Source organism: Mustela nigripes, chromosome 16 (genome assembly GCF_022355385.1).
Source record: "Mustela nigripes isolate SB6536 chromosome 16, MUSNIG.SB6536, whole genome shotgun sequence".
In the NCBI taxonomy this organism is placed as follows: Eukaryota; Metazoa; Chordata; class Mammalia; order Carnivora; family Mustelidae; genus Mustela; species Mustela nigripes.
In genome coordinates, this window is record NC_081572.1 from 4,188,666 (window position 1) to 4,215,365 (window position 26,700).

At 56.1% G+C, this 26,700-nt stretch overlaps 1 protein-coding gene and 1 long non-coding RNA gene across 4 annotated transcripts in view; both read right to left on the minus strand.

The window, feature by feature from the left end:
* The window catches only part of SEPTIN9 (septin 9), a 144,273-nt gene that overhangs the window by 97,522 nt on the left and 20,051 nt on the right, over positions 1–26,700 (minus strand). Inside the window, exon 1 of one of the 3 annotated variants that reach the window (XM_059378417.1) lies at positions 23,394–23,495. The exons of the other annotated variants lie outside the window; for them this stretch is intronic. Within the exon in view, the coding sequence (XP_059234400.1) occupies positions 23,394–23,415 (22 nt within the window). The 5' untranslated portion in view covers positions 23,416–23,495. Of the gene's footprint in view, positions 1–23,393; positions 23,496–26,700 lie in introns of those variants that run through there. 3 annotated transcript variants of the gene reach the window in all.
* LOC132003125 (uncharacterized) lies at positions 14,568–17,285 on the minus strand. Its single transcript, XR_009400147.1, has 2 exons — positions 16,791–17,285; positions 14,568–14,882 (listed from the first exon to the last, which is right to left on the minus strand). It is a non-coding gene; the product is annotated as an uncharacterized LOC132003125 (long non-coding RNA).

Consider the following 26,700-nt stretch of genomic DNA (forward strand, 5'->3'; position numbering starts at 1 on the left):
CAGACCTGGCCCCGGGCCGGCCGACCTTGCCCAAGTGAGCGCACATCTGGAGCGGCACGGCCCCCCGGGACTGGAGGGGGGGGGCAGGCGAGCCGAAGCCGCAGTACCCGCGGTGCACAGACCAGCACACAAACCCAAGCGGAGCCTTTGGTACCAGGGGCGTCGTGTTCACAGAGGTAAACGCGGACATTCCAGGCCCGTGAATCACCCGATGTCAGCCCGTCTCACAAGCCCGAGGCCCACCCCGCGGCTGGAGTGAAGGGAACAGATGGAGCCCACGTGGCACATGTGGTCTTCTGGGCGAGCAGGCTGGGCAAGGCCCAGGACTGAGTGGTTCCCACTCGATGATGAATGATCTAGATCATCTGTCTAGGAAAAGTCCAGCACGGTCCTGTCGGGGACCTCCGACCTCCAAACACACATCCGCTTTCTGCAGAACCACGTGGCTTCCCTGGCGCCCATCCCCCATCCAGCCAAGCCGCAGGTGCCCGGGACACAGCAGCACCACACAACCACTGTCAGTCCCGCCGGGCTCCCGAATCTCCCCACTCAGACCCGCGACCTTAGTTCTGCGTGGGAGGCGCTGACATCCCGAACGGTGACCCCAAGGCAGAGCAAGACCTTCAAAAGGAGGGAAACGCTGTGCAGCAGGAACCCCCTATTAAGACAGAGATCTGCACTCAGACCTTTCAGGAAGACTTTGCTTAAGAAAGGATGAAAGAGGAGTGCCTGGGTGGCTCAGTGGGTTAAGCCTCTGCCTTCGGCTCAGGTCAAGATCTCAGGGTCCTGGGATCGAGTCCCACATCAGGCTCTCTGCTCAGCAAGGAGCCTGCTTCCTCCTCTCTCTGCCTCTCTGCCTATTTGTGATCTCTGTCGAATACATAAATAAAATCTTTTTAAAAAAAAAAAGAAAGATAGAAAGAAAGGATGGAAGATAGGGCAGAGGCCGCGTCCGGAGGGCTGGTGAATGTCTAGCGACCCACCCAGAGGCGGGGAAATGCCTGATCGATCACATTTGCCAACTGCGGTGATGGAAATGACCCCACCGTGACCAAGTTCAAGCCACCAAGAGGACATGACTGGATGCAGAGTGGGTACGGGGCGCACCCACCGCTAGCTGACGTGGTCGGACAGCCGCAGCGGATTCATTCTGGGGGGACGGGTGAGATGCGGGGGCCGGTGGGGTTCAACAGGCAGGCCCTAGCCAATCGCCTGCCCACTGTGGGGATGCGGAGCAGGTCTCCGGGGCTGCTCGGTGCTCAGGGAGAAAGACAGCTGTAATGATCGACCGACTATGTCTGCCCTGACCTCAGGACAGGCGGCACGTGTGCCAAGACACTTGCCATTCTCTTGCCCCTCAAGCTCAGCGCAAATGTCACCTCCTTGATGAGCTGTCTCCCAGTCTCACCTTTCCCGGGAATGATCCCTGCCACAAGGCTGGCCGTCACCCTACATACCAAGTGTGGCACGACCCTCGGTGCCCTCCGTAATATCTACTCTCCCTTTCTTCCACGGTGACAAAGTATCAGCTGGACATATCGGTGCCCATTGAAAGAATACATTTCCCAGGTGCCCTTGCTGCCAAGAGTACGCATGTGCCTAGTTCTGTCCAGCGAGAGGGGATCTGAAGTGTTTAACTTTCAGGACACTCCTGCCCTTTCCCTCCCCCAGCAGGAGTGCAGATGTGATGGCAGGAGCCACAGCAACCATCTTATTTCACAGGATGGACGTGTTGGGCCGCCCTGATTGCTTACATCTGGATGGGGAAGTGGAAGAGAAATTAATTTCTCTCTTGTGTCGGCCTCTGTTATTTCAGTCTTTGTTACACAGCCAGACAGCTCCCTGGCTGATAGGGCATCTGTCCCTCATCCTGCCAGTCTGAGAGCTCCTTTGAAGGGAAGGCAGAGACCTGAGCTTTACGCACTAGCCCCGGGCGGAGTCTGATACAATCACAGCAGAATGAAGAGTCTGGGCCCCCCCCCCCCGGGTTCGTTTTGTTTGCTTGTTTGGGCATTTGAAATTGGAAAATAAAGGTTTGAGCTTGACAGAGCACATACACTAACATAAGTCAGAGAGGTCACCAAATCAATACATGCCCAGAGTAGGCTTGGACCGTTCTGGAAAGTTCTGTGTTGAGATAGACCTGGAGAAAGAGAGTTCTGTTCACCAACACCAACAGACAGAACAGACAGAGCAGAACTGGCCACTCCAGGGATGAATCACAGCCTAAGACCATCAGCAGGAGCCGAGGCCTGGGCTCTGGGTCGGACTGCAGGGCGCAGACCCAGGGTGACCACTCACCAGGCGGCAGGGCCGCTGGCCAGTTGCTCTACCTTTCTGAACTGTCCCTGATCCCCCCAAATATTAGGAATGACAATCCCTACATCGAAGGGATTCGTGACAGCAAGTGTCAGGCACGAAACAGGAGTTGGTCATTGGTAGTGCTCGTCACCTCTAACACACAGGCGAACGCCGTTCATCCCTGAACCCAGAGAAGCAAGATGGTTCCACACAGCTGTTAACGACAGAGCCGGGACTGGAACCCAGGCTCCATCCAGCTCCGCCCACCGTGCTCTTGCTGGGGAAGGAGCAGCCCTGGACGAGTATTCGGAGTGGGCAGGTGGTCAGAAATTCTGCAGGTGACTCTGGGAGCGTCTGGCAATGATTCTGTAGGTCATCAGGACATTCGTGACTTCCTCGGAAATGCACCAGGAGTAACAACAAAGTGGACCTACGGGCGGATGGAAGGACGGGCAGGCGGACAAAGAGGTGACAAAGCAAAGTTCGGTATCGGGGCGGAATCGGAGGGACGGGCACGTGGGTATGGACCGTAAAGTGCTCCCCACTGCGCTCCGTGGGGACCACTCCACAGTCTGTGGAGGGAGGAGAGAGCTGCAGAGAACCACAGCAGCTGCCGGGGCAGGGGCAGACCCCCACGCAGAGTCCGCGCAGGAACGCAGCCCTGTAAGCGCGGACGCGCCTTCTCTCTCCTCCTGAAGACCGCCAGAGGGATGCTTATTGAGCACGATCGTGCCTTGGGAGTTCAAAGGCTCTTGCTCAGTCCTGACCTGCACCTGGAAGGTTCTGCAGGGAGGTGTGGGCCGGCCCAGATGACCACGCTCCTTATGCCCTTCTGCACCCAGTGCCTGGTGTGGGACAGATGCTAAGCGAACGTCAGCCCCTGCCCCCACGCCTTATCTGCCTGCCCAGAGTTCCCCCAGCGGCTGGGTCCAGCCACGCAGTGGACAATCCTGGACTTCTGGCCAGCAACGTCTCCAGCTCTGCTCCAGTCACCCCACAAACATCCTAAGTCATAAATAAAGCACTAGCGCATGTCACAATAGCTTCCCCTCCATGGCGCCTACCCCTCTCCCCCACAGCGCTCTGTCCTGACGGCCAACCCTTGGTCCAAGAGCCCCTTTCCGGGGTTGCGTCTCCGGCGGCTGCGCCCAGCCCCCGGCAGGCCAGAGGTGGATGGAGAAGCAGGCTGGAGACTGCAAACCGTCCTGCTCAGTGCCTGGCCGGCAGGAGCCCCCCAGAAGGGGCAGCCCCTCTCTGCCCTCCAGTCCCCACTCAGAGAACCAGAGAGAGGACTGGAACGGAGGTGGCCCCTGAGGACGTAGTCCTGGCGGTAGTGCATGGCAGAGCGGGGAGGAAAATGGAGGGGGGAGGGCGAGGGAGGGGGAGGGGGGGCAACAGCCAGAGGAGAAGAAACAAGAACAGGAGAGAAGCAGGAGGGCCAGCACTTCCCCAGGGCGGCCCCAGCGCCTGCAGCCCACGGCGTTCGTCAGGTTCATGATTACTGTGACATCCCCCTTTGGCCTCGGAGAAGCTGCCGAGACGTAGCCTGCCCATCCCCCCATCTCCCCACGGGCAGCAGAGAGGCAAGGAAGGCAGGAGCCTGTCCAGGCCCCGGGGATCGGGGCAGTTGCTGGGAGACATGAACTAGGCCTGTCCAATGCCCACGTCCATCCGTGTGGGTGATCAACAGGATCAAGGGCAGCAGGGGCTGTGGCTCTGAGTCCCTGCAGAAGGCTCTCGAGGCCAGGGGACCGGGTGCACAGTACGTGTGATGCTGGGGTCGGGGGCAGGGGAAGCGGGCGTTCACTAACCCCAGCGGAGCGGGGGTGCTAACGGGGCAGGGACGCTACCCACTTCTGCAGAGCGAAGCCGCCCGGGCAGCGCCAGCTCGCTCGCCTAAGCCCAGAGTCCCTGTTTGGCACAGTGTTGCATCTGCGTCCAGGAACGCCCCCACCAGCAGGGAGACCCACCCCACCCTGTATTACTCTTACTCCAAGACCCAGACACTGGCTCTCCCCTGAAGACGGATACTCAGAGCCCTGGCACAGAAGGAAGGGGCCCGAGAGCTTCTAAACACACCCCCCGTCCCCCAGGGCCGGTGTTTATACGGGTCCCCCACCAGCCCTCCACCATGGAAGGCCCTTCAGAGGCCGCAGCCCCTGGACGAGCAGCGGTGGTCTCCACCCACAACAGCACAGGTAGAAGGCGCACAGGACACACACAGGACCCATGATCCACGGGCAGGCTCTTTCCACCACCGTGACCACCCTGAACAACCGCCACAGCCAGGACAGCAGGCAGGACCCCCTCATTGGCCAACGTTCCAGAGCAGAGTCTTGGCAGCCCCCCAGGGGGCTCGTGCTGGAGGGCAGGGGCAGGCCTGTGCGTGAGCCGTACGTGGGCAGCTCTCCCCACACATGTGGCTGACAACCGCCCGCGCGTCCCTGCCAGGAATGTGGCGGCCAGCCGGCCAGCCACGGGGCGCTGGTAATCCCCAGCTGCTCCCCTGACGCCACTCAGAGTCGCCGTCCAAGGCGGAACGGAGAGGGTCACTGTTTTCAAGGTCACACACCCCAAAGGGAGGCACTGGGCCAGGGAACGGAGGCAGACACTTGGGCCAAAGCCATCGACTCTCAGTCATGACGGTCCAGGGGAGGGGGGCACCCATTCATTGGGCATTTTATTGAGCAACTATAATGAACTGAGCAGCACAGCCCAGCCAAAGAATCAGCTCATGGAAACACACCCAATCCTTCCCTGCGTCTGATGTCATAGGAGGAACTTGGGTTTTTGGAGGCACAGGGCCCTGGACAGAAACCCCAGCTCAGCTAAGTTATCAGCTGGTAGAATCTCGACATCTCCGGGCTTCAGTCTCCTTGCGAAATAGCAAGTCTCAGCAAGACCATGGACGGTGTCTGCAGGCTGCCCTGGGCTGGGCGGGTGAGTGGGCAGCACACAGGACTAGGGCAAGTCCTCGTGAGCACGTGTGACAAGCAGGCATCATGCCTGTGCCACCCTGTGCCCCACTGGGAACGTCCACACAGTGATCCATTCATGCCCGTCCTCGGGGGCGGGGGAACGACAGCAGGAGGCCACACGTCCCTGCAGCTGCTTCTCCCAAAGCTTTCCAGAGGCTCAAGTGTCATTTCCTTCCCGGACAGCTGCTGGGTCCCCGGATCCAGGGGCAAGCCTAGTGGGCCCCACAGCCCACAGAGCAGTGAGCGGAGGGGCTGGCAGGAGGGGGACTGAGCCTGACCAGTCACCTCCAGGCAGTGAGGGGTCATTCAGGCCTCCCTCTGGGCTGGGCAGGGGCTCTAGGGGAAATCCAGTTCCTGGGAGACAGGCCAGACAGAGGCGTGAGGCTACAGGAATGTCCTTCAGTGTCTGCAGCAGAACAAGGCCAGAGAGAGACTCGGACCCGACCAGGACCCTGGCCACTCCGAGACCCGCTTCACATCCGAGGAGAACAGCTGCCATCGAGTACATGTGTGCGAGTGTGTCTGGACGGGTTTGTGTGTGTGTGTGTGTGCACGAGGGAGCGAGGCAGGCCTCGGGCAGGTCCCTGTAACCCCATGCCTCAGTTTCTTTATCTTTAAAACGGGGATAACATTACCTACTGCAAAGGGTTATCATGAAATTGAAATGTGTTCATGCTTGTAAAGCGCTTAGAATAGTACAAGTGTTACAGGTTTACTAAACAAGTCAAAAACTAAGACACGTGTTATTCCGTGCTTACACAGAGCTTGGCATGCGGCCAGCTTCCGTAGCTGGTGTTCTCGACGGATCTCGGACCCGGCGGGGGCGGGTGGGCGGCAGAGGGGGGGGCTCTGCACCAGGGACCCTCAGCCGGGGGTGGGGTGTGTGTGTTCACACGTGCAACACCAAAGCATGTGTTCATCCGCATATGTGACAATCCGCACACGTCTCCCCAGGCCCCTCTGACACCCCGCTTAATTACGACATGTGGGATCAGGCAGGTAGGCCACAGGGCGGAGACTCCGTTGCCATAGGAACCAGAGACCGCCAAAGACAAAGAGCCGGGCTGGAAGCGTGGCAGGATCAAGCCTGGCCTGATCCCCAACTGTAAAGACAAAGCAGAATGTGTGGGGCCTGAGCAGAAGGCCCCTCCCGATTCCAGCATGTTCCCCACATCGCCACACCTTGAGGGTTAAGTTCCCATCAAGGAACAGACACCTTGGTAGGAGCCTCAGACGCCCCTTCTACAGCTTTCCTGAACAATCTCCACACAGTCCCCGCTTGAATACTTCTAGGCATGGGGAACTCACTACTTTGTGAACTGGCCTGCTCCATTGTCAGAAAATCCAGCTTGTGGGCAAAATGCCTCTGTATGTGACGAGTCAAACTACACTTTCTGGGACCTGTCAGGCCTCCAGTCCTGAGGGTACATTTTGGAGGAACTCAGACTAAGTCCTTTCAGACCAGTGACTGTAGCTCTTTTTTTGTCCCCCCAAGTAATCTGTACACCCAAGGCGGGGCTCAAACTCATGACCCAAAGATCAAGAGCCACACACTTGGCTAAGCCAGCCAGGCGTCCCGGCAGCTCTTCTCTTTCTGTGCCTCCTGTCCAGACAAACCCGCAGCACCCTCCCCTCCCCTGCCCTGACCCCCTTCAAGCCCCCCCACAGCATCCAGGTACCCACACCCCACACTAGGGCCCTCTCTTGTCCTACACATCCTCCTTCATGACTGAGGCCCAGAGAGGCCCCCTCTGCAGAGAGCCTGTGGGAAGCTGAGCTGTATTCCCCAAAAAGGTACGTGGAAACCCTAATGCCCAGAACCCCGAAAGCGACCTTATTTGTAAATGAGGGTTTGCAAATGTGATGGAGTTAAGAGGAGGGAATCCTGGATTGTGGGGGGGGTGCTAAACCCCTAAACCCACGAGCTGGTGTCTCTGTAAAAGAAAGGAATGGCTTCTCTGAACACACAGACGCTCGGGGGAGACAGCCCTAGGGAGCCGGAGGCAGAGACGACCGTGGGGTACCGGCCGTGGGAGGCGGGCGGCCACCGGAGCCCGGAGAGAAGCTGGGAGAGGCTCCCGATTCTCCCCAGGGTCTCCAGAAGGAGCCAGCCCGGCCGGCGCACTCCCAGCCTCTGCAACCATGAGAGGAGTGTGTCCGCTGTGTGAGACCGGGTCTGTGGTCCTTTGTTATGACAGGGACTGAGCAGGAATGGCCCGGTGGCCGGTGTCCCTCCCTCCTGCAGCTGGTTTGTCCCGACTGCCAGGTCACACGGCTGCTCGCCCCGAGCTCCATCGGTCAGTGGGTTCATGCAGACCTTCCCACGCCCCACAGGCCAGGCGGCCCCGCGCCCCCAGAGCATCTGTGGCGGGGGCCCCCCTTTCCCACTCACAGTCATCCGGGGTTGGCGGGGTGGCCTGGACCCCATATTCGCACAGGCTGCCCAGAGCACCAACTCAGCCGCCTGCCCTCCGCCAGTGTGGGGAGCCCCTGGGCAGCGGGGTGGGGGGCGTGTTCTGGCCGAGGTTCCTCTCAGGGGCAACCCCGTGATCCTGGCCTAGAACCCCCAAGCCCCCCAAAGCTTGGGACAAAGAGCCCCCCGAACAGGCCCGCAGCTGCTCTGGACGCCCAGGGCCGGACCTGCTCTTCTGCGCACCGACGGGCCCCACCCCCACTTTCTGCTCAGCAACAAAAAGCACAGTTTTGTGCCAAAGGTGGGGCCTGAAGTTTCCCAGAGCCCGGTTTCCTGCCAGGCCTAGGTACAATCTGTAGGACTGCTCGCCCCTGCCTGTCTGTGTGTGTGTGTGTGTGTGTGTGTGTGTGTACACACCCGTGTGCCCACGTCCACACGTCCCACCACACGCAGCACAGGGCCGGGCGGTGGGGGCAGGTTCGCAGACATTCTTCCTGGTGATCAGGAAGATAGCGAAATGGAAATGAAGGCGGAGCACACACACACACACAGACAGACACACACACACACACACACACACACACACGACCCCCACGGGACGTCTTTTTCCTTCCTTTCCGGTCACCTCCAAGGATCCCAGGCCTCTTGAAACAAGGGTAAACTTCAGATGTGATGGAACCGGTGTCCCGGGCATTGCGGAAACCTCCCCCGGGCCTTCTAGGTGTGGACGGCGCGTCTCCCGGTATCTGTCACATCTCCTGTCCCCACCCCCGTTTCCTCCTCCGGGCTCCCCAAACCCTAGGGCTGCCTGCTCTGAGCCCCACCTTCGCACTTGGGTGTGAATCATTTCCTCCGCACGCACACAGACACAAAGGTCGTGGGGGGGGCCGGGGGGGGGACAAGGGACAGGCTCCCTTGGGCAGCACAAGGGAAGGGGCTCCTCTTCCCGGCTCCCGGGGCCCTGAGCAGTCCGGTGCTCGCCCTTCATGGCCTTTCTCTGGCACCCAGGGGGCCCCTTCCCGTGCACCTGCTCTAGCTCCCAGCCCACCGCCCAGAAACTTCCTGTGGACCAGCTCCGACCTGCCCATGCCCTCCAGAAGCTTCTCTGCCACCCATGAGCTGCTTCCACAGACCAGCTCCAACCACACTCTCTGGGAAGAGCGTTTCACCACCAGGAGACCACAGGTGTGTGCGGCAGCCACACTTTCTCCAGCAAGGCCTGAACCCCAGACCCCGTGAGGCAGGGCAGCCGGGGCTCCTGGTTCTCCCTGTCCTCTCACATACTGCTCCCCAGCCCCAGGGCCACAGCAGCCCCCTGAGCGCGTGCACCTGTGTGTGTGTGTGTGTGTGTGTGTGTGTGTGCGCGCGCGCACGTGCGCAATGAAATCTCCCTAACACAAAATTCACCGTTTTAACAATATTTAGGCCTGGGTTTCTGGGACGTGGCCTCTGCCTCGTCACTGTGCAGCTATCAACTTGCCCATCTCTAGAACATTTTGTCTTATCAAACTGAAACTCTGTGCCCTTCAGACATGAACTTCCCATTCCCCTGGCCCCAGCCCCCCAGCCGCTGCCCCTGACACATGCGTATCTGCAGGAGACCCGGCCCTTGGTTCTTTGGGGGATCCCACAAGAAGTGGCTGTGCTGAAGCACGTGGGAATCCTGGGTTTCATTTTTTGAGGACCTTCCACACTGTTTTCCACAGCAGCCAGCGGCGGAGCACGAGGGCTCCGATTTCCCCACATCCTGGTCACCGAGTGTTACTCTGTTTTTTGGATAACGTGAGTATAAAGTAGCAGCTCCCTGATGTTCTGATTGGCATTTCTGTAACTTTTAAGGACACTGAGCATCCTTTCCTGGGCCTGTTGGCATCTGTGTGTCTTCTCTGGAGAAAGGGCCACGCCAGTCCTTTTGTCCGTTTTTTTAAAAATTGGGCTGTTTGGGTTTTTGTTGTTGGATTGTACGAGTTCTTTATATATTCTAATTATTAATCCCTTATGGATATATGGTTTGCAAATATTTCCACCCACCCTGCTTCCATGGATTGTCTTTGCTCTCAGTCAAGGTGTCCTGTGAGGCACAGAAGGGTTTTTTTTTAATTTTGATGAAATACAACTTATCTGTTTTTTCCTTGGTTGCCTGTTGCTTTTGGTGTCCTAGCCAAGAAACTGGGACCAAACCCAACGTCACACTGTGTTTCCTTCGAAACTAGCTGCTGCTGCTTCTGCTGCTCTGTGTTCTCCAGAGTCTTGTTCTTTTTTTTTTTTTAATATTTTATTTATTTATTGGACAGACAGAGATCACAAGTAGGCAGAGAAGCAGGCAGAGAGAGGAGGAAGCAGGCTCCCTGCTGAGCAGAGAACCCGATGCAGGGCTCGATCCCAGGACCCTGGGATCATGACCCGAGCGGAAGGCAGAGGCTTAACCCACTAAACCACCCAGATGCCCCTCCAGAGTCTTGTTCTATTCTTTTAGCAGCTAACCAGCTTTTACCTGCTAATAATGCTGTAGGTTACATTTTGCTGTTCAAATTACTGGTGTGGTATGGTTTCTGTTTCCTGCCTGGGACCTGACACATACATCAAAGTGAGTAGAAGGAAGGAAGTCATGAAGATAAGGATAGAAATAAAGGGAAAAAAAAAAGAAGAAGAAGAAGAAAGCATTCCTTGAAAAGATCTATAGATCAGGGCACCTGGGTGGCTCAGTGGGTCAAGCCTCTGCCTTCAGCTCGGGTCTTGATCTCAGGATCCTGGGATTGAGCCCCGCATCATATCAGGCTCTCTGCTCAGCAGGGAGCCTGCTTCCCTCCCTCTCTCTGCCTGCTGCCTGCCTACTTGTGTTCTCCCTCTGTCAAATAAACAATATAATCTTTTTTTTTAAACAAATATAATCTTTTAAAAAAAAGATCTACAGACCAATAAGCTCATAGCTAGACTCATGAGAGAGAGAAAGAAAGAAAGATAGAGAACGTAAATTACCGGTATTAAGACTGAAGGGTTATCCCTAGGAGCCTACACTGAAATGATAATAAGGGAAAATTACGAACTTTATATGAATAAGTGCAACAACTTGAAATGGACAGATTCCTTCAAAATACAACTTACCAAAACTGACACAAGAGGAAGTAAAAACCTTGAATAGCTCTCTCTACATATCAAATGCATTTAATATATCCAATTAAATATTAAATTCATTTAACATATTTAATTTGTCATTAATTTAATTTGTCATTAAAAAAAAAACACTTTCCAAGAAGAAAACTCTAGGGACAGATGGCTTCCTTGCTGACTTCCATCAAACACTTAAGAAAGAAATAACACCGGGGTGCCTGGATGGCTCAGTCATTAAGCATCTGCCTCAGGCTCAGGTCATGATCCCAGGTCCTGGGATCAAGCCCCATATGGGCTCCCTGCTCAGTGGGGAGTCTGCTTCTCCCTCTCCCATTCCCCCTGCTTGTGTCCCCTCTTTTGCTATCTTTCTCTCTGTCAAATATACAAATAAAATCTCTTAAAGAAAGAGAGAAAGAAAGAAAACCAATCTTACGCAAACTTTTACAAAAAATGGAGAGGTGGGTACACTTCTGAACTCATTTCATGAGGCTGAAAGAACACGGACAACGGCATTACCAAAACAAACTAACCAAAAAAACACCAAACCAATAATATCCCTCATGATCTACATAAAAAATCCTTCACAAAAAATTAGGCAAATCAAATCCAGCAATGTATGAGAAGGATTGCATACTGTAACCAAATAGGACTTATGCCAGGAATGCAAGCTTGGTTTAATATTCAAAAATCGATCATTGTAATTCACCCTATTAGTAGAACAAAGGAGAAAATAATGATCTTTTCAATAGATACAGAAAGAGTACTTATCAAAGTCAACATCCATCCATGCTAAAAACTCCAGCAAATTAGGAACAAAAGGGAATCTCCTCAGTCTGACAAAGAGCATATTTGGGGAAAATCTATAGTTAACATTCTAAGCTCCGGCACAAGACAATGAAGCCTACCCGCTCATATTCAATATGGTACTGGCCAGTCTAGCTAATATAATAAGGCAAGAAAAACAATTAAAAGAATCAAGATCAGGAAGAAATAAGTAAAAAAATACTGGGATAAAAAATGACTTTGAGGGGCACCTGGGTGGCTCAGTGGGTTAAAGCCTCTGCCTTCAGCTCAGGTCATGATCCCAGGGTCCTGGGATGGAGTCCCACATCGGACTCTCTGCTCAGCAGGGAGCCTGCTTCCTCCTCTCTCTCTCTGCCTGCCTCTCTGCCTGCTTGTGATCTCTCTCTGTCAAATAAATGAAATAAAATCTTTTAAAAAAATGACTCTGACAAGGTCACAGGATATAAAATGTATATACAAAAATCAACTGCATCTTATTATATATCAGCAGCAAACAATTGGAAATGAAACTTAAAATATATACTCAATTGACAACAGCACCAAAAAAGTAAAATTGTTAGAAATAAATTTAACAACTGACATGAAGATCTTTTCACTGACAACTACAGTACAGTATAATTCTATAGAGACTGAAGAAAAGTGCCTTTAAAAATGGAGACAGACTTGAAAGAAATAATACATTATATGTTGGTTTACAAAATAAATAAATAATAAAAATGGAGACATACCACGTTTATAAGATGAGAAGAGCTGGTGTCATTAAAATATCAATTCTCTCTAAATTGACCTATAGATTCAATGCAACCTCAAAATCCACACAGCATTTTTTAATAGATATTGACTAATTCTAAAATTTATAAGGAAATTTAATAGACTGAGAACATCTACGGGCACTGGGCAGACTCAGTCAGTAGAGTGTGCAACTTTTGATATCTAGGTCGTGAGTTCAAGTCCCACGTTGGGGGTAGAGATTACTTAAAAATAAAATCTTTTAAAAGGGTGCTCAGGGTTAGGGCCTGGGTTAGGCCGCTGCCTTCGACTTGGGTCATGACCTCAGGGTTCTGGGATCGAGTCCCACATCGGGCTCTCTGCTCAGCAGGGAGCCTGCTTCCTCCTCTCTCTCTCTGCCTGCCTCTCTGCCTACTTGTGATCTCTCTCTGTCAAATAAATAAATAAAATCTTTAAAAAAAATAAAATAAAAAATAAAAATTTAATAAGAACATCGAAAGCAGTGGTTTGGATATACTAGGAGGGCTTATCTCAAGGCTTATTATAAAGCCGCATTAATCAAGACACAGTGGTCTTGGCCAAAGCATAGACAGAATATCAATACAATAGGATAGACTCCAGAAATAGAACCACATGTACAAAGTCAATTGATTTTCAACAAAGGCACCAAGGTACTCCAATGTCTTTTTAAAAATGGTGCTAGAACAACCAGGTATCCATACTGAAAAAATAAACCAGCTAGCAAAACCCAACATAATGAACCTTAACCCCCTACCTCACACCACACACAAAAGATAATTTCTAAACCAAATATAAAAGCTATAACATAAAGCTTCTAGAAGAAAACACCGAAAATACCTTTGCCACTTGGGAGCTGGCAAGGCCTTCTTATAAAGAACACAGAAAGCCATAACCACAAAGAAAGAAATTTGTTACATTAGATTACATCAAAATTAAAATGATAAACTTTTGCTCATCAGAAGAGATCTTCAAGAAATGAATATTCAAGGCACAGAGCAGGAAAAACATATTTATAATACACATATCTGACAAAAGACCAGTATCCAGAAAGAATAAAAGTCAAGCAATGCGCTTTTAATATATTTTTAAAGCTTTTATGTATTTAATTGCCCCCTGGGGGTGGAGAAAGAGAGAGCATCTGGCAGAGGGAGAAGCAGGCTCCCCACTGAGCAGGGAGCCCCATGCGGGACTCAATCCTAGGACCCCAAGATCATGACCTGATCTGAAGGCAGATGCTTAACCGACCGAGCCAGCCAGATGCCCCCACACAACCACTTTTAAAATTGGCAAGGGGTACCTGGGTGGCTCGGTGGGTTAAGCCTCTGCCTTCGGCTCAGGTCATGATCCCAAGGTCCTGGGATCGAGTCCCGCATCATGCTCTTTGCTCAGCGGGGAGCCTGCTTCCCCTGCTCTCTCTGCCTGCCTCTCTGCCTACTTGTGATCTCTTTCTCTCTGTCAAATAAATAAAAAGTAAAAAATAAAAATAAATAAAATAGGCAACAGATTTGAAAAGGCACTTCACAAAGAGAAAATGGATGAGTCCCCTGTAAGCACACGAAAACGTGCTCTCTGGCACTAGTCGTCAAGAAAATGCAAACTGCAGCCCTAACGAAACACCACAACACGCCCACGCCCCCCCAAAGGACGGAGTCGTAGAGTGACAGCACCAAATGCTGGCAGGGATGTGGAGCCATGGGAACTCTGACAGGGAGGCGTGTAAAAGCCACCTTAGGAAAAGATCTGGCAGTTTCCTGTAAAACTAAACTCATACCAACCCACCCTTTGGTCCAATAATTCTTTTTTTTTTTTTTTTGTAGATTTTTATTTATTTGACAGAAAGAGACAGAGAGAGGGGGAACACAAGCAGGGGAAGTGAGAGAGGGAGAAGCAGGCTTCCTGCTGAGCAGGGAGCCCAACATGGGGCTCGATTCCAGGACCCTGGGATCGTGACCTGAGCTAAAGGCAGACGCTTAATGACTGAGCCACAGGCGCCCCTGGTCCAATAATTCTACTTGGTATTTAGACAAGACAAATGGAAGCTTATATGCCCCCCCCCCCCGTATAAGATCGCTCAGAGAAGGGGTGCCCAGCGGGCTCAGTCGGTGGAGCATGCAACGTCTGATCTCAGGGTGGTGAGTTCAAGTCCCACGCTAGGGGTAGAGATTACTTAAAATTTTTTTTTAAATATTTAAAAAAGAAAAAAAAAGGAATGCTCATCGCAGCTTTATTTATAAGAGCCTCACACGGGAAACATTAAATGAACACCACGTAGCAATCATGGGACAAACCACGGCAAAAACATAGATAGATGGAAAACAACACACAAACTGGCAAAATTAATCAATAGTGGAAAAAGCCAGAATTTTGGCAGCCCTTAGGCAGGTGGAGGTAGAGACAGACTGGCAAAGAGCGTGGAGGGTGACGCCCCGCAGCCCGAAAGCAGTTCGGACGCACCGTGGACGTCTCGGTCCAATCTCAGAGGGGTCCACCGAACTTCTGGGCGTTTCGCGATGCATCAGTTTTACCTCCAAGAGAGAAACAGAAACTTCAACCAATACTGGAGTCTAGCTAGGGAGACGCAAGCTGAGGTGTCTGAAGGGTCATGTGTGCGGGTATCGGCAACTTACTCCGACGTGGAGCCCCCAAATCGCAGGGGTTTTTGGGGACACGGTTGATTTGCATCACAGCATCCCGCGGTGGACGCAGGGGGATGCTAGAATTCTCTCATCTTTTCTGTGTGTTTGAAATCTTTCGCAGTCAAAAGTCGGAAACATGTCGAAGAGACTGAGCCGTCTCAACCACAAACAGGGAAGAAGGATGTGGCCAGAGCCCCCCCCCCCCCCCCCCCCCCCCCCAGGCAGGAAGACCTCAAAGTCCACGGCCTCGGCGGGTCTCTTTCTCCGCGGGGGTCCTGGTTCCCACACCGGCGCCTCCCCGGCCTCCCCGGCCTCCCCGTGATTCGCATTCTCTCCACCCGCGGAGAGCAGCCCCGGGAAGAGGAATGAAGGCAGGGGTAGCCTCGTCCCGCAAATCGGGTGAGCGCAGAGACCGGGCAGGCGCTGGCGCTGGAGGGCCTGCACCGCCACCTTCTGGGGGAAAGGCTTTCCGCAGCCCAGTCCGGCTCCTCCCCAGGTTTGCAGCCTCCTCCTTCCCCAGGCCCCGCCCGCCCCCTCACTGCAGTAATGGGGGCACCCATGCCCAGACAATGCACGTTTCCAGAACCCAGGCCCCACTGTCCACTCCTCCCCAGAGAGGTGCGAGCTGGGGCGGGGGTGAGGGGGACACTATGGGGCGTTCCCTGGAGTATCCCCCCCACCCCCTGAACCTTCAACACACAGAGCAGAGGCACAGCCCAAGCCCCCGGTCCACGGTCGCCCCCCAGCCCCATCCTCTCCCTCGGACATGGTGCCATAGGGATCAGGACACGCTCGCTGAACGAGGATCCTGGAGCTTGGCAACGTGCAGATGTCCACCATCTGAAAGCCGTACCTGGCTTCTTACCAGATAATGACATCCTGGGCCATCTCCCCCAGCCCCACAGCCCAGAGCCCTGCATCTTTGAACAGAAATGCCACCTGGAAAGGGCCCCATGGCCCCTGGCAGGCCAGCCAGGCGGATGGCGGGGGGCCACCGCGTGCACTGCAGGAGCAGCAGGGCCAGAGAGGGGCGCGGGCCCAAAGCGAAGCCCCGGGAAGGTGAGGTCTTGGGCCTGGGAGAGCCTCCTGCACTCACCCACCATACCTGTGCCGCCCCTGCTCGGGCAGCCCGTGGATGGTCCCGGGGCACACAAAGTAGCAAGCAGGGCTTGACCGAAATGTTCCCCGTGTGGACCAAGGACACACAGGCACCCACTGTCCACCGTCCTGTGCGAGCAGCTCTTGAGTCTCCATCCCCTCCCAAGCCCTTGCCAGGTGAGCTGGAGAGACAGCTGCTCAGTCCCTGCCAGCAGGAGGGGTGCTGGTCCCCAGCGGGCACGTGGCGCCAAGCGGGGCTCCCAATAACTCTGCCCAGGGACACGGGAGCTGGCGGGACGGGAAGGAGCGCGCTGCCCCTCCCACACCTGCTGCCGCGCGGGGTCACCTTCCCAGGACTCAGGCGGCCAAGCCTCCCCGCAAGCAGACCCCAGGCCACAGCTGGCGTCCTCCTAGCTGAGACAGCGCAAGCCTCCCTACTCAAGTCAGCGGCCGCTGGGGCAGGGCTGGGCAGCGGGTCAGGGCATCTGTGGCCTCATCAGCCACCCGGGTCCCCCCACGAATCGGAAGCCCTCCCTCTCCCACCGTGAAGACCAGCTCTCCCCCTCCAGGCCTCCCGGCTTCCGCTCCCAGCCCGCCGCAGGGGACATAGCAGCCACCGGGCATCCAGGGCCTGTAGCTCCTTCCACAGGGCACCCCACAGGCCTCCCCGGCACCATCTGACCCGGCCCCTCCCCTCACCTTGATGACCCAACCTCAGGGTCTTTGCATTTTCTGTTGTCTTTGCCTGGAAGCTCTTCCTCTGAACGCTGGCCTGGTGGAGTCCTTCTGGTCACACCAATTTCAGCTCAGTGTCACCTCCTCACGGGGGGCCTCCACTAATCCCCCAACACACACACACACACACACAGCCTTTGTCTAGAATCATCTGTCGGTGGGCTCACTGGCTAGCTGCTTGGCATCTGGTTCAGACAGAGTCCCACGGGAGCAAGGGCAGTAACCTCCTCGCTCCCAGAGGCGGAGAACCTAGGCAAGCACCTGCACATCGCGGGACCTCAAGAAATATTCAAAAAGTGGGCTGGTATGAACAGGGCTTCACGGCACTGCAAGCGGGACCCCCACTAGGGGTGACAGGAGGGGACCTCCACAGATTGTTGGCGGGAGGGGGTAGGAGAGCAGGCGGGAAGCACAGGGCGTGGGTTCCCGCCACCCGCACCCCGCGGCCCGCCGCACCCAGCTGCTCCCACAGACCCACCCAGCCCCGAAGCATGTAGTTTCAGAGCTGGTGCCTCTTTGCTAATTTCCTAGGGGTGTGTTGGTTTGTTTACTCAGCTTTGCTCAAGTCAGAGGTTCCTCATTTGTTAAAGGGGAAAAAAAGAAAAAAAGGAAGGAGGATCTGAAAGGTCTAAAGGCAGAAGTGTTGTCCACTGCGAGCTGGAATCCGCGTCTGTCGCTATCTGTCCAGAGTTCAAGCTGTGGCCAAGACACTTCTCCAAGCTCAGGCCACTTGTCAGGAGGAAATCTCCCCTGTTTCTCGGTCGGGTCCCACCCTGCCCTTTGCCCGGTCACATGCCCAGCCCCAAAAGGAGCTGAATCCACAGCCAACCCTGTCAGCGGAATCCGTGTGTGGCTGGTGAAGGCGTGCCCGGTGCTGGAGGGCCTTCGGGCAAAGGGGTTTGAGCAGCAGCCTCAGGATGGAAGTTTCTGTCGGCTTGGGAAGGGAAGACAAGAGGGGTGACCAGCTCTGAGCAGGAGGCGTAAGTTCGGATGGCAGAGGCCACATGAGAGGATGTGGGTGGACAGGCTTCCTGAGGAGCATGGGGACAGACCAATGGACACTGAGCCCCACACCCTGCCACACAGACAGCCAGTGTCACATGCAGGCTGGGCAGGGGAACCACAGAGAATTACAGAAACATCCATACCGGTGGAACCCAGAACACCCCAGGCTGGCCTCCCCTGTCAGCCCAGAAGGGCCGGGCTTGGGCTGCCCCGGGACGTAGCACATGTCCAGCCATGTTCCAGGCCAGAGCTGAGGCTCTGATGGCCAGCCTGGGGCGGGGAGGGATTCAAGGCCTGGCCCAGCCCAGGATTTCCCCACTCCCTGCCACCAAGAGGAGCCAGCCTGGGTGTGAGAAAAGAAAAGGAATGAATCGGGAGCCTTACCTCACACCATATACAGAAATTAATTCAAAATAGATCAAAGGTCTCAACGCCAGAGCCAAAATTATACAACTCTTAGGAAAAGTCACAGGAGAAAAGCTTTGTGACAATGGGTATGATACCACAAGCACTGACAACAAAAGGATGAATAAAAAAATGGGATTTCATCAAACTTAAAAACTTCTACACATCAAAGAATGCCATCAACGGCGTGAGAAGGTAATTGACAGGATGGGAGAAAATACTTGCAAATCGAGTATCAGGTAAGGGATTAATATGCAAGATATATAAAGAACTCCTATGACCAACAACAACAAAAAACAAATGACCCAATTAAAAACTTAACAAAGGACTCAAAGAAACAGTTCTCCAAAGACACACAGACGCCAACAAGCCCCGGAAAGGGCGCTCACCGTCTCTAAGCAGTTAGGGAAGCACACGTCAAACCCACAGGGAGATACCACTTGCCATTCATGAGGATGGCTATTACCCAAAGTAATAAACAAGTCAATAAAATAGCAATGTCGTGGAGGGGGTGGGGGATTTGGAACCCTGGTGCCCTGCTGGTGGCAATGGGAAGTGGTGCAGCCAAGGGGCAAGCTGTACGGAGCTTCCCACCAAAATTAAACATAGAATTCCCACATGATCCAGCAACGCCAGCAACGCCGTGTCTGCGTGTGGATCCAGTATGTCTGAAAGCAGAGCCTGGAGCGGATATCTGCACGCCCCTGTTCACAGCAGTAACTGTCACAACAGCCCCAACGTGGAAACAATGTAAAGGTCTAGCCAAAGATAAAAGACGACACGCAATGTGGTCCATCCATGGAGTGAACCTCATTCTGTCTTACACTAGGAAGGAAACTGACACCTGCTACAACACCACAACCTCCAAGAGATGATACTAAGTGAAATAAGCCAGGCACAGATGGACAAATAGTGCACGATTCCATGTCTATGAGGCACCTGGAATCAAGTCAAGCTCACGGACACGGAGAGTAGGGTGGTGGCGGCCAAGGGCAGAGGGAAGGGAGAACGGAAAGCTGATGTTCCGTGAGAGCAGAGTTTCATGCTGGAAGGTGAAGTTCTGCAGACGGATGGATGGTGGCCCAAGTCTGTGCATCTCATTAAATGCCACTGGGCTGTAGGCCCCCAAATTGTTAAAACAGCAGTTTGTGCGTTATGCATATTTTCCCCCAATCTTTAAAAAGAGTTCAGAGTCCAGCACAGAGTTCCAGGGATCCCGGGCCCCTGGCAGGCAGGACCAGGGAGCTCCAGGGAGGAAGCAGGGACTGTCTCCAGGCTCTTGGAATTCCAACAAGCCTGAGCCCTCCACACCCCACCAGGTGCACATGACACAGTGGCAAAGGCTAGCGGCCACACCAAAATGTCCAGAGGGGGACGACAAGGAATCTGGGACATGGAGTCTTCCGTGGATCCAGGACACCTCAGGATCAGAGTGGGCTGAATGGTGACCCCTCCCCCCAAAAAACACATGCTCACTTGGAACCCCTGAACATTGTCCCATTTGGAAATAGGGTCTTGCTGATATAATTAAGTTTAAGATCTGGAGATTCAATCACCTAGGATTATGCAGGGACCCAAGTCCAGGGATGAGTGTCCTCAAAAGAGAGCAGCAGGAGAGCTTGGGGACACAGAAGGCTCTGTGACAACAGGCAGAGACTACATGATGTCCTACAGGCCAAGGACCACCGGGGAGCGCAGCAATTCCCAGAAGCCAGGAGAGGGGCACAGAGCAGCAGCTCCTTCACGGCGTCCAGAAGGAACGAGCCCTGCCGACACCTTGAATTTGTACTTCCAGCCCCCAGAACTGTGGGAGAGTCCATGGCTGCTGTTTCCGGCCACTCGGTCTGTGGCATTTGCTTTCAGCAGCCCTGAGAAACTCCTCCAGGGGCCAAGTCCCTTGCAGGTCAGAGCCAGAAGAGGAAGGGGCCCAGGAAAGCTGCTGGCCACACTTCTCATCTTGGAGATGAGGGAAATAAACCTGGAGAGGACACAGCGGGGCCAGGCAGCTTGGGACCTGCAGTGTCTGTCCAGGACCAGGGTGACAAGTACCTGGGGGAGGGACAGGTGAGGGGTATCCAGCCCCCTGCCCTCCTCATGACAGCGGACACCCATGAGAAGAGCAGACCCCCACCTCCTAGATGAGCGTGCTGTGCCTCACTGTGCCGGGCAGACGCCCAACCAAGGACCAGCGCTCCAGTGACAGAGCAGCCCTCCCGGGACCCCCGCCGACGACCGATCAGGAGCCTTCCACATTCCCTGCCTGCAACTCACCCATGAGGCCTGTTCCCACCCTCCCTGAGACCCAGCTGAGCTAAGTTACAGCTCCCCAGTGGAAAGTTCCCTTCTTGGAGATTCTCTCCCTGCTGAAATACAAGCGCTTGGAATGAGATAAAACTGCTTAATTTGTAAAAGCCACAGAGCCGGTCCAGAACAAGGAAAAAAACCCGACCCTTGGCTGGAAGGAGTGGCCTTCTGTGTCTCAGCGGCCAGTCGCTGCTCCATGACTCATCCCTGCCCTGCTGACAAGCCCTCTGGCATCTTCCCGGGGTGGTGGGGGGAGGGGCAGGCTCCAAGAGGGCCGGGGCTACCCCACTGCCCAGGAGGAACCCAGATCCCAGACTCACAAACCTGGCAGGAGCCCAGCGCTGCCAAGAGAAGGAGCGAGCAGATGGAAGGGTCCTGCGGCTGCCTGCACCTGCCTTCCCCGCCCCCCAGCTCCTCCTGGACAGCACTGGGCAGTGACTGAGAACCGGCCACTTGCGTCTCAAATACCAGCCCAGTGAGGCCTGGGCAATGGAAGGCCTGTCTGGAAGCGGTTGGGGGGGTGGGTGCTGGGCCAAGTGGGACATCGTGGCCCCCAGCCCCGCCTCTGCCCGCTGCACAGGCGGGGACAAATAAAGTAGTCACAGCGCCTTACAGCAAGACAAGGGGAGAAGGAAGGAGCCTCCGGGAACCCCGCAGAGCAGGCTCAGAGGCCCACGGGCTGTGGGGTGCTGCCTGGGGTCATACCGGTCCAACCCCTTTACATTTGAGACTAGGAAACTGAGGCCCCGGGCCACAGAGGGACAGGATGGAACGCATTTCCCGGGGCGGGGTGGGGGGCTGCTTAAGAGCCAAGTTACAATCAAAGACCACGGCCAAGGTCTGAGCAGTTCTGAGGAACATGTAGGGTAAGGACTTGAGGCTTTCCATCATCAACAAAGCTTGGAAAGAAATAAGCAATTTTCAGCGACAACGCATCCCTACGAGAATTTCACCGAGAGTACCCATTCCTCCTCAGGCACGTCCTGAGAGAAAGTCCTCTTTCCGTCCCTCACGGGCAGTCCAGCCGAGGGCAGCGGTGCCTAGTGTGGCCGTGAAGGCGCAGAGCTGACCGTTTTCCAAGGCAGTTTGGTTCAGCTCATGAAAAGCTGCTGGGGTCGGGCTAGCCCAGAAGGTTCCAAGAGGGCTGTCACTTCCCAAGGGTCCCCTCCCCCACTGTGTGTCCTGGCTCTCCGCTTCCCTGGGTCACCCATCAGGGCCATGCCTTGGTCAACTGGGAAGTGAAGGCTGGACCCACGGCCACCGGGGCCCTGTGAGCCAGGCTGGTGAAGCGACCATCCTCCCGAGCCGCACAGGGACCCCGTGAATGTCCCTCTGCACAGGGAACTCAGGCTCCACAGCCCTGAACCAGCTGGCCCGTGTCGCTGAGTCCACACCTTGCCTCCCGCGGGTCTCTATGGCTGCCCCACATCCTGTGGCGGTCCCAGTGGCACAAATACACACACACACACGCACACGCACACACACACACACACACACACACACACACATGGCCACTCAGCAGCTCTCTTCCCATCAGGATCTGCTCAGCATACAGAAGGAGCCTCACGACGGGCCACCCTTCCCTCTGGTCTCTGGGGAGCTCCTAACACACACAGTGGCAAGCAACAGACAAGGGCTACGGCATCTGTGGGGTGACATCCTGAGGCTCACCAGGGTCAGCACAGACTACCTGAAGCCCAAGGAGAGCCCAGACCTCCCCAGGGGACCCAGGACCCTCACGGGGGCCCGCAGCAGGCAGCGGGCGCAGTAATGAAGGGGAACCGACTCATGATGTCAGACACTGACCGAGTCACAGCGTGTGCCATCGCCGGCTGAGGGGCTGGGGACCCTGACCCAGGACAGGGGGCCATCAAACCGGGATGACTCAAGCCAGAGCAGCCGCCTTTTTCTTCAGATAGGCTCTCACACCGCCCCCGATGGCTCTGTGCCCAGTCCTTGGGGGCCGCCAGTGAGAATGGCTCATCTAGAAGAGGCTGGATGCCCCAGGAGAGCAGGGATGGGTCCAGACCCTCGAGGCCCCTCCAGCCCAAGGACCAGCCGTCTGCCCTCGCTCCATGCCCTGAGGTGACACCAAGATGTTTTAAACAGTTATTCTGCTCCAGAATCTGAGTAGAGCCCACATCTGCTGGTCATCCTGGCCTAGAGCGTCCCTCAGTGACCCTAGAAGATGTCACTCCCCCTCCCCGCTGCAGGGTTCCCAGGTGACTGAGGACTGAAGTGACACACCCAGCTCCAAGGGGGACTCGCTGCTGCTAATGACCCAAGCCTCTGGGCGAATGGGACCAGCTGTGTGTGCTGTGCGTGGGCATACACACGCGCACACACGTTTGCACATCTCTGAGCACCGGGAGCTCCACCCCTGCAATCGGCTCCTGGGAAGGCACCAAAATGCTGTTTCAGGGAGGAGACCCAGGCGGCCTTGAAGACGGACTTTGGCTGGCAGCTGAAACACAGCCCACACAGTGGGTAAAGCCACCAGCCAGGGCCCACATGCCATCAGCCCAGACCCCAGCAGGCCGCCCGCCCCCAACCCCCCGCCCTTTCCTGGAGCCGCCACCGGTCTGGGCATTTACAGCGCCTGGAGCAGCAGAAGCGGCCGGCTGGGGACCGAGCTGGGGACCGAGCGGAACGGCGAGGGTTAGGAAGGCAGAGCCTCAGTGAGAGCCAGACCTGGTGGGGCTCCGCTATGGGCAGACGGCATCCCACGGCCTCAGAACAGTCCAAAGGAACAGAAGTACGTCCACACGAATGAATAAAAGTGACCCCCGGGGGCTGATTTCCCAAAGCAGCGATATAGCTCTGAGTTAGGGGAGGGGGCTGCGGGGGGCCTACCTGTGATCCGGTCTCTCTCCATGACTACGGGTCTATTTAGCAGCCGGCGGGAGTCCCGGCGCCTTTCCAGAGGCGTCTTCCCCTTCTCACCCCCGACGCCCTCCCTCCTCCGGCCTCCTCCTCCTCCTCCTCCAAAAACACTCTTTGTCTGGTCTAATTTCTTCAATCTGTTGCAATCACGAACGCATCCAAATTACCACATTTCCATGTGCTGATCATATGTTTGTGCCCCAAACTGAGGTAGCATTGTCTCTGTGGATCGGGAGGGAGAAGAGCCGGAGGCCGCGCGGGACAGGAGGCGGGACGGGGGGCGGCCGCGAGGCTCCCGCAGCCCCGGTCCGGCCGGCCCGTCTGGGCTTTGTGCGCGCGCGGGCAGGCTCCGGAGGCGCAGGGTGCAGCGGGCGGCTTCCGGCCTTCTCTCCACCCCCTCCAGCCCCTCCGCCAGGCCTGCTGCTCCTTTTTAATATCCACTTGGAGAAGCTTAACTTAGCCTCTTGGAAACCAGCTCGCAGTCAAATTCCTGGCGACTTCCAAAGTCTTTCATTTTCCCTGGCCCGCGAGGCGACGTTTCCTCTGGCCGAAGCGTTTGAGAAAAGCCCCGTCGCGGCCTCGCCTTCCCTTGCGGCCCGGCCCGCCCCCCCTCCCCCCGCCCCCCCCCCCCCCCAGGAGGCAGGCGGCCAGGGAGGGCTCCAGAGCACCTGCCCCAACGAGCCCGGTGGAGTTGTCCCTGGGGCTGCCGGGTGACACAGGCCACAGGCTTGTCCCCGCCCAAGCTGGTGGGGGTGGGGAGATGGCCCGAAGGAGACTTCCTGGAAGGTCCCAGTTACTCATGAGTCAGTGAGTCCCCAGCGGTCCCCGGGGAGGGAGCCTGGCTCCACAGCGCGGTTCCCCATACTCAGCACTTCTCTGGGAGGGGCCCCCCAAGGCCTGGGGGTGGGGGCTCAGCTGTTTCCTACTCTTCCCCTGGACTGGGGAGTGGGTGCTGCTCACCTGGCAAACTCGGGGTAGGGGGGACCAGCACCTGGTCAGAGTTGGGGGGTGCTGTGCACGCACATCAGCTGGATGGTGGGGACAAAGTTCCGTCCCCTCCTGCCCGGGACAGGACCTCAGTCGCAGTCTCCTATGTAGCAAGGGTGTCTCCTTGGTAGCAGGGGACACCAAACAGGGACCACCTCCCCATTCCCACCCCCTCCAAGCAGAGCCTGGAGGACAGCCCCAAAAGTGGCCTGCCTGCCGAGGGAATGTGCGGACAGTGTCTTAGCCCAGGGAGGTCCCACGAGCTCAAAAATGGCCCCCAAAGATGTCACACACCCTAATCTCTGCAAATGGGACTTTATCTGGAGAGTCTTTGCAGGACCCAACAAAGGGTCCTGATTAGCCTGGGTTAGGAGGGGGAGCCGCGGTGTAGTTGGGTGCCTTCGTCTCATGCAGGAGGGAGACAGAGAGAGGTCTACAGAGAAACGGACGGGAAGACAGAGCAGAAACCTGATGCCCCCACCTTTGAAGGCTGGATGCAGCCCCCAGAAGCAAGAGGCCAGGAAATGATCCTTTCCTGGAGCCTTAGGACGGTGGGGGAGGGGGGGGCGGGGGCGCAGCCCAGCCACACCTGGATCTCAGACTCCAGCTCTAGAATGTCGCAAGAACACACTTCTGTTGTTGCGACCCACCGGATCTGTGGCGATGGGTTCAGGGCCCCCAGGGAACACAGACAGGCCCTGTAAACCCGAGAGCCCACCAACAGCTAACAATCCTTGAGCTAGGACAATGGCAATCACGGAGAATTTGGGGGGGTTATCCATTCAAATCTCTTCCCCGATTTTGAAAAAAATATTCCTCACTGGTTTTCTTGAATATAAACATAATATGTGTTCACTGTATTGAATTTAGACACGACAGAAAAGATACAAAGAAGAAACCCCTTTAATACACGCGGGACGGGGCACGCCACAGGGCAAGCCAGCCCAGGAGGGCCCCACAGACAGGTCCGCTGGTGGGAATCCGGGGTAGGCCAGGCTTCGGGCTGGCCATGGGCCGCCCCCCCCTTCCTGCAGGCGCCCAGGGCTCTGTCGTCGTCCTCACGGCTGAGCACAGCTCTGACCCTCGGTGCTTCCCCGGCAGTTTGGCTCAGTGTCCATCCGCTCCCCACCCCCGCCCCATGCCTAAAAATCCAAGCATTCTGGCCCAAGCAGGGGAGCGTTTGAAACCAAAAACCTGGCAGCACCAATTGGCTCCAGTGAGGCCCGTGTTAGTCAGGAGCCAGCTCAGAGGCCAGGCGCAGAGGTAGGGTGAGGCCAAGCCGTGGGAGAAGGCAGCAGCCAACCCCCCAGTGCTCATCGAGGCTGCGTCTAGGCACCAGCACTGTTCACACCCAGCGGGGGAGGGGAGCAACGGGCCTGGCCAGGCCGGGGGACCTGCATCCCCCAAAGTGGGTTCCCCACGTGGCTCTCTCCTCCCCTGACTAGGCTCTGTGGTTACATAAACTAGATGCAGGCCTTAGATGCCTCCGGCGCATTTGCATAGTAAATGCGAGAGCCCAGCCGTCCCTGTGGGGGGCTGGCTTCCTTCCACCCAGCACTTTCCAAATTGGACCAACACCTGCCACCTGGGGGAGGCAGGACCCCCTCCCCCCACCGTGGCCACAGCCTTGGGAAATTGCCCCCACACCCAGCCAGCCTGTGTCCTGGGGTGGGCACCGTTGCCCCACAGCCTCTTCTAGACAGTTTCTAAGATGGTATCTCTGTCCTTTACCCCCCCAACAGATCTGCACACACCTCCCCCACCCCCCCACACACACCCCCCCCCCCCCCCCCCCCTGCAGACTCCTGACCACCATCCATGTCCCCATCCCCTGCGAGGGGTGTGTGGGGGAGAGGGGGAAGAGTTGGGGGATGGCTTGGGGGATGGCTTTCTCGTTAAAGGCAGGACTTGGGGGGCCCTCCAGGAAGCACAGCCACAAGCCCCCCGCACCCCATGGGGGGGTACACACAGCTACGAGGCATCCCCGGGTGCCCCGAACTGCCCCCACCAGGCCAGGAGGACGACTCCCATGATGCACACAGCAGGGGCCCCTGGACCAAGGTGGCCTCGTTCCCGGGGTGTGCGTTCTGAGGAGGGGCCGTGAGGACACGGGGACAGAGGAGCCCGGCGGAAAGGAGACTTCCTGAGGCCCTGGGCTCGGGCTTCCCACCCGCTCTCGCCGCCCCCTGCTCCACGCAGACGCTCTCGAATCCTCCGTAATCAGCTCCAAGCTACAGGAGCTCTCACTCTAAGAAATGACTTTTCCGTTCGTTTCCTGCTCAGCCCTGAC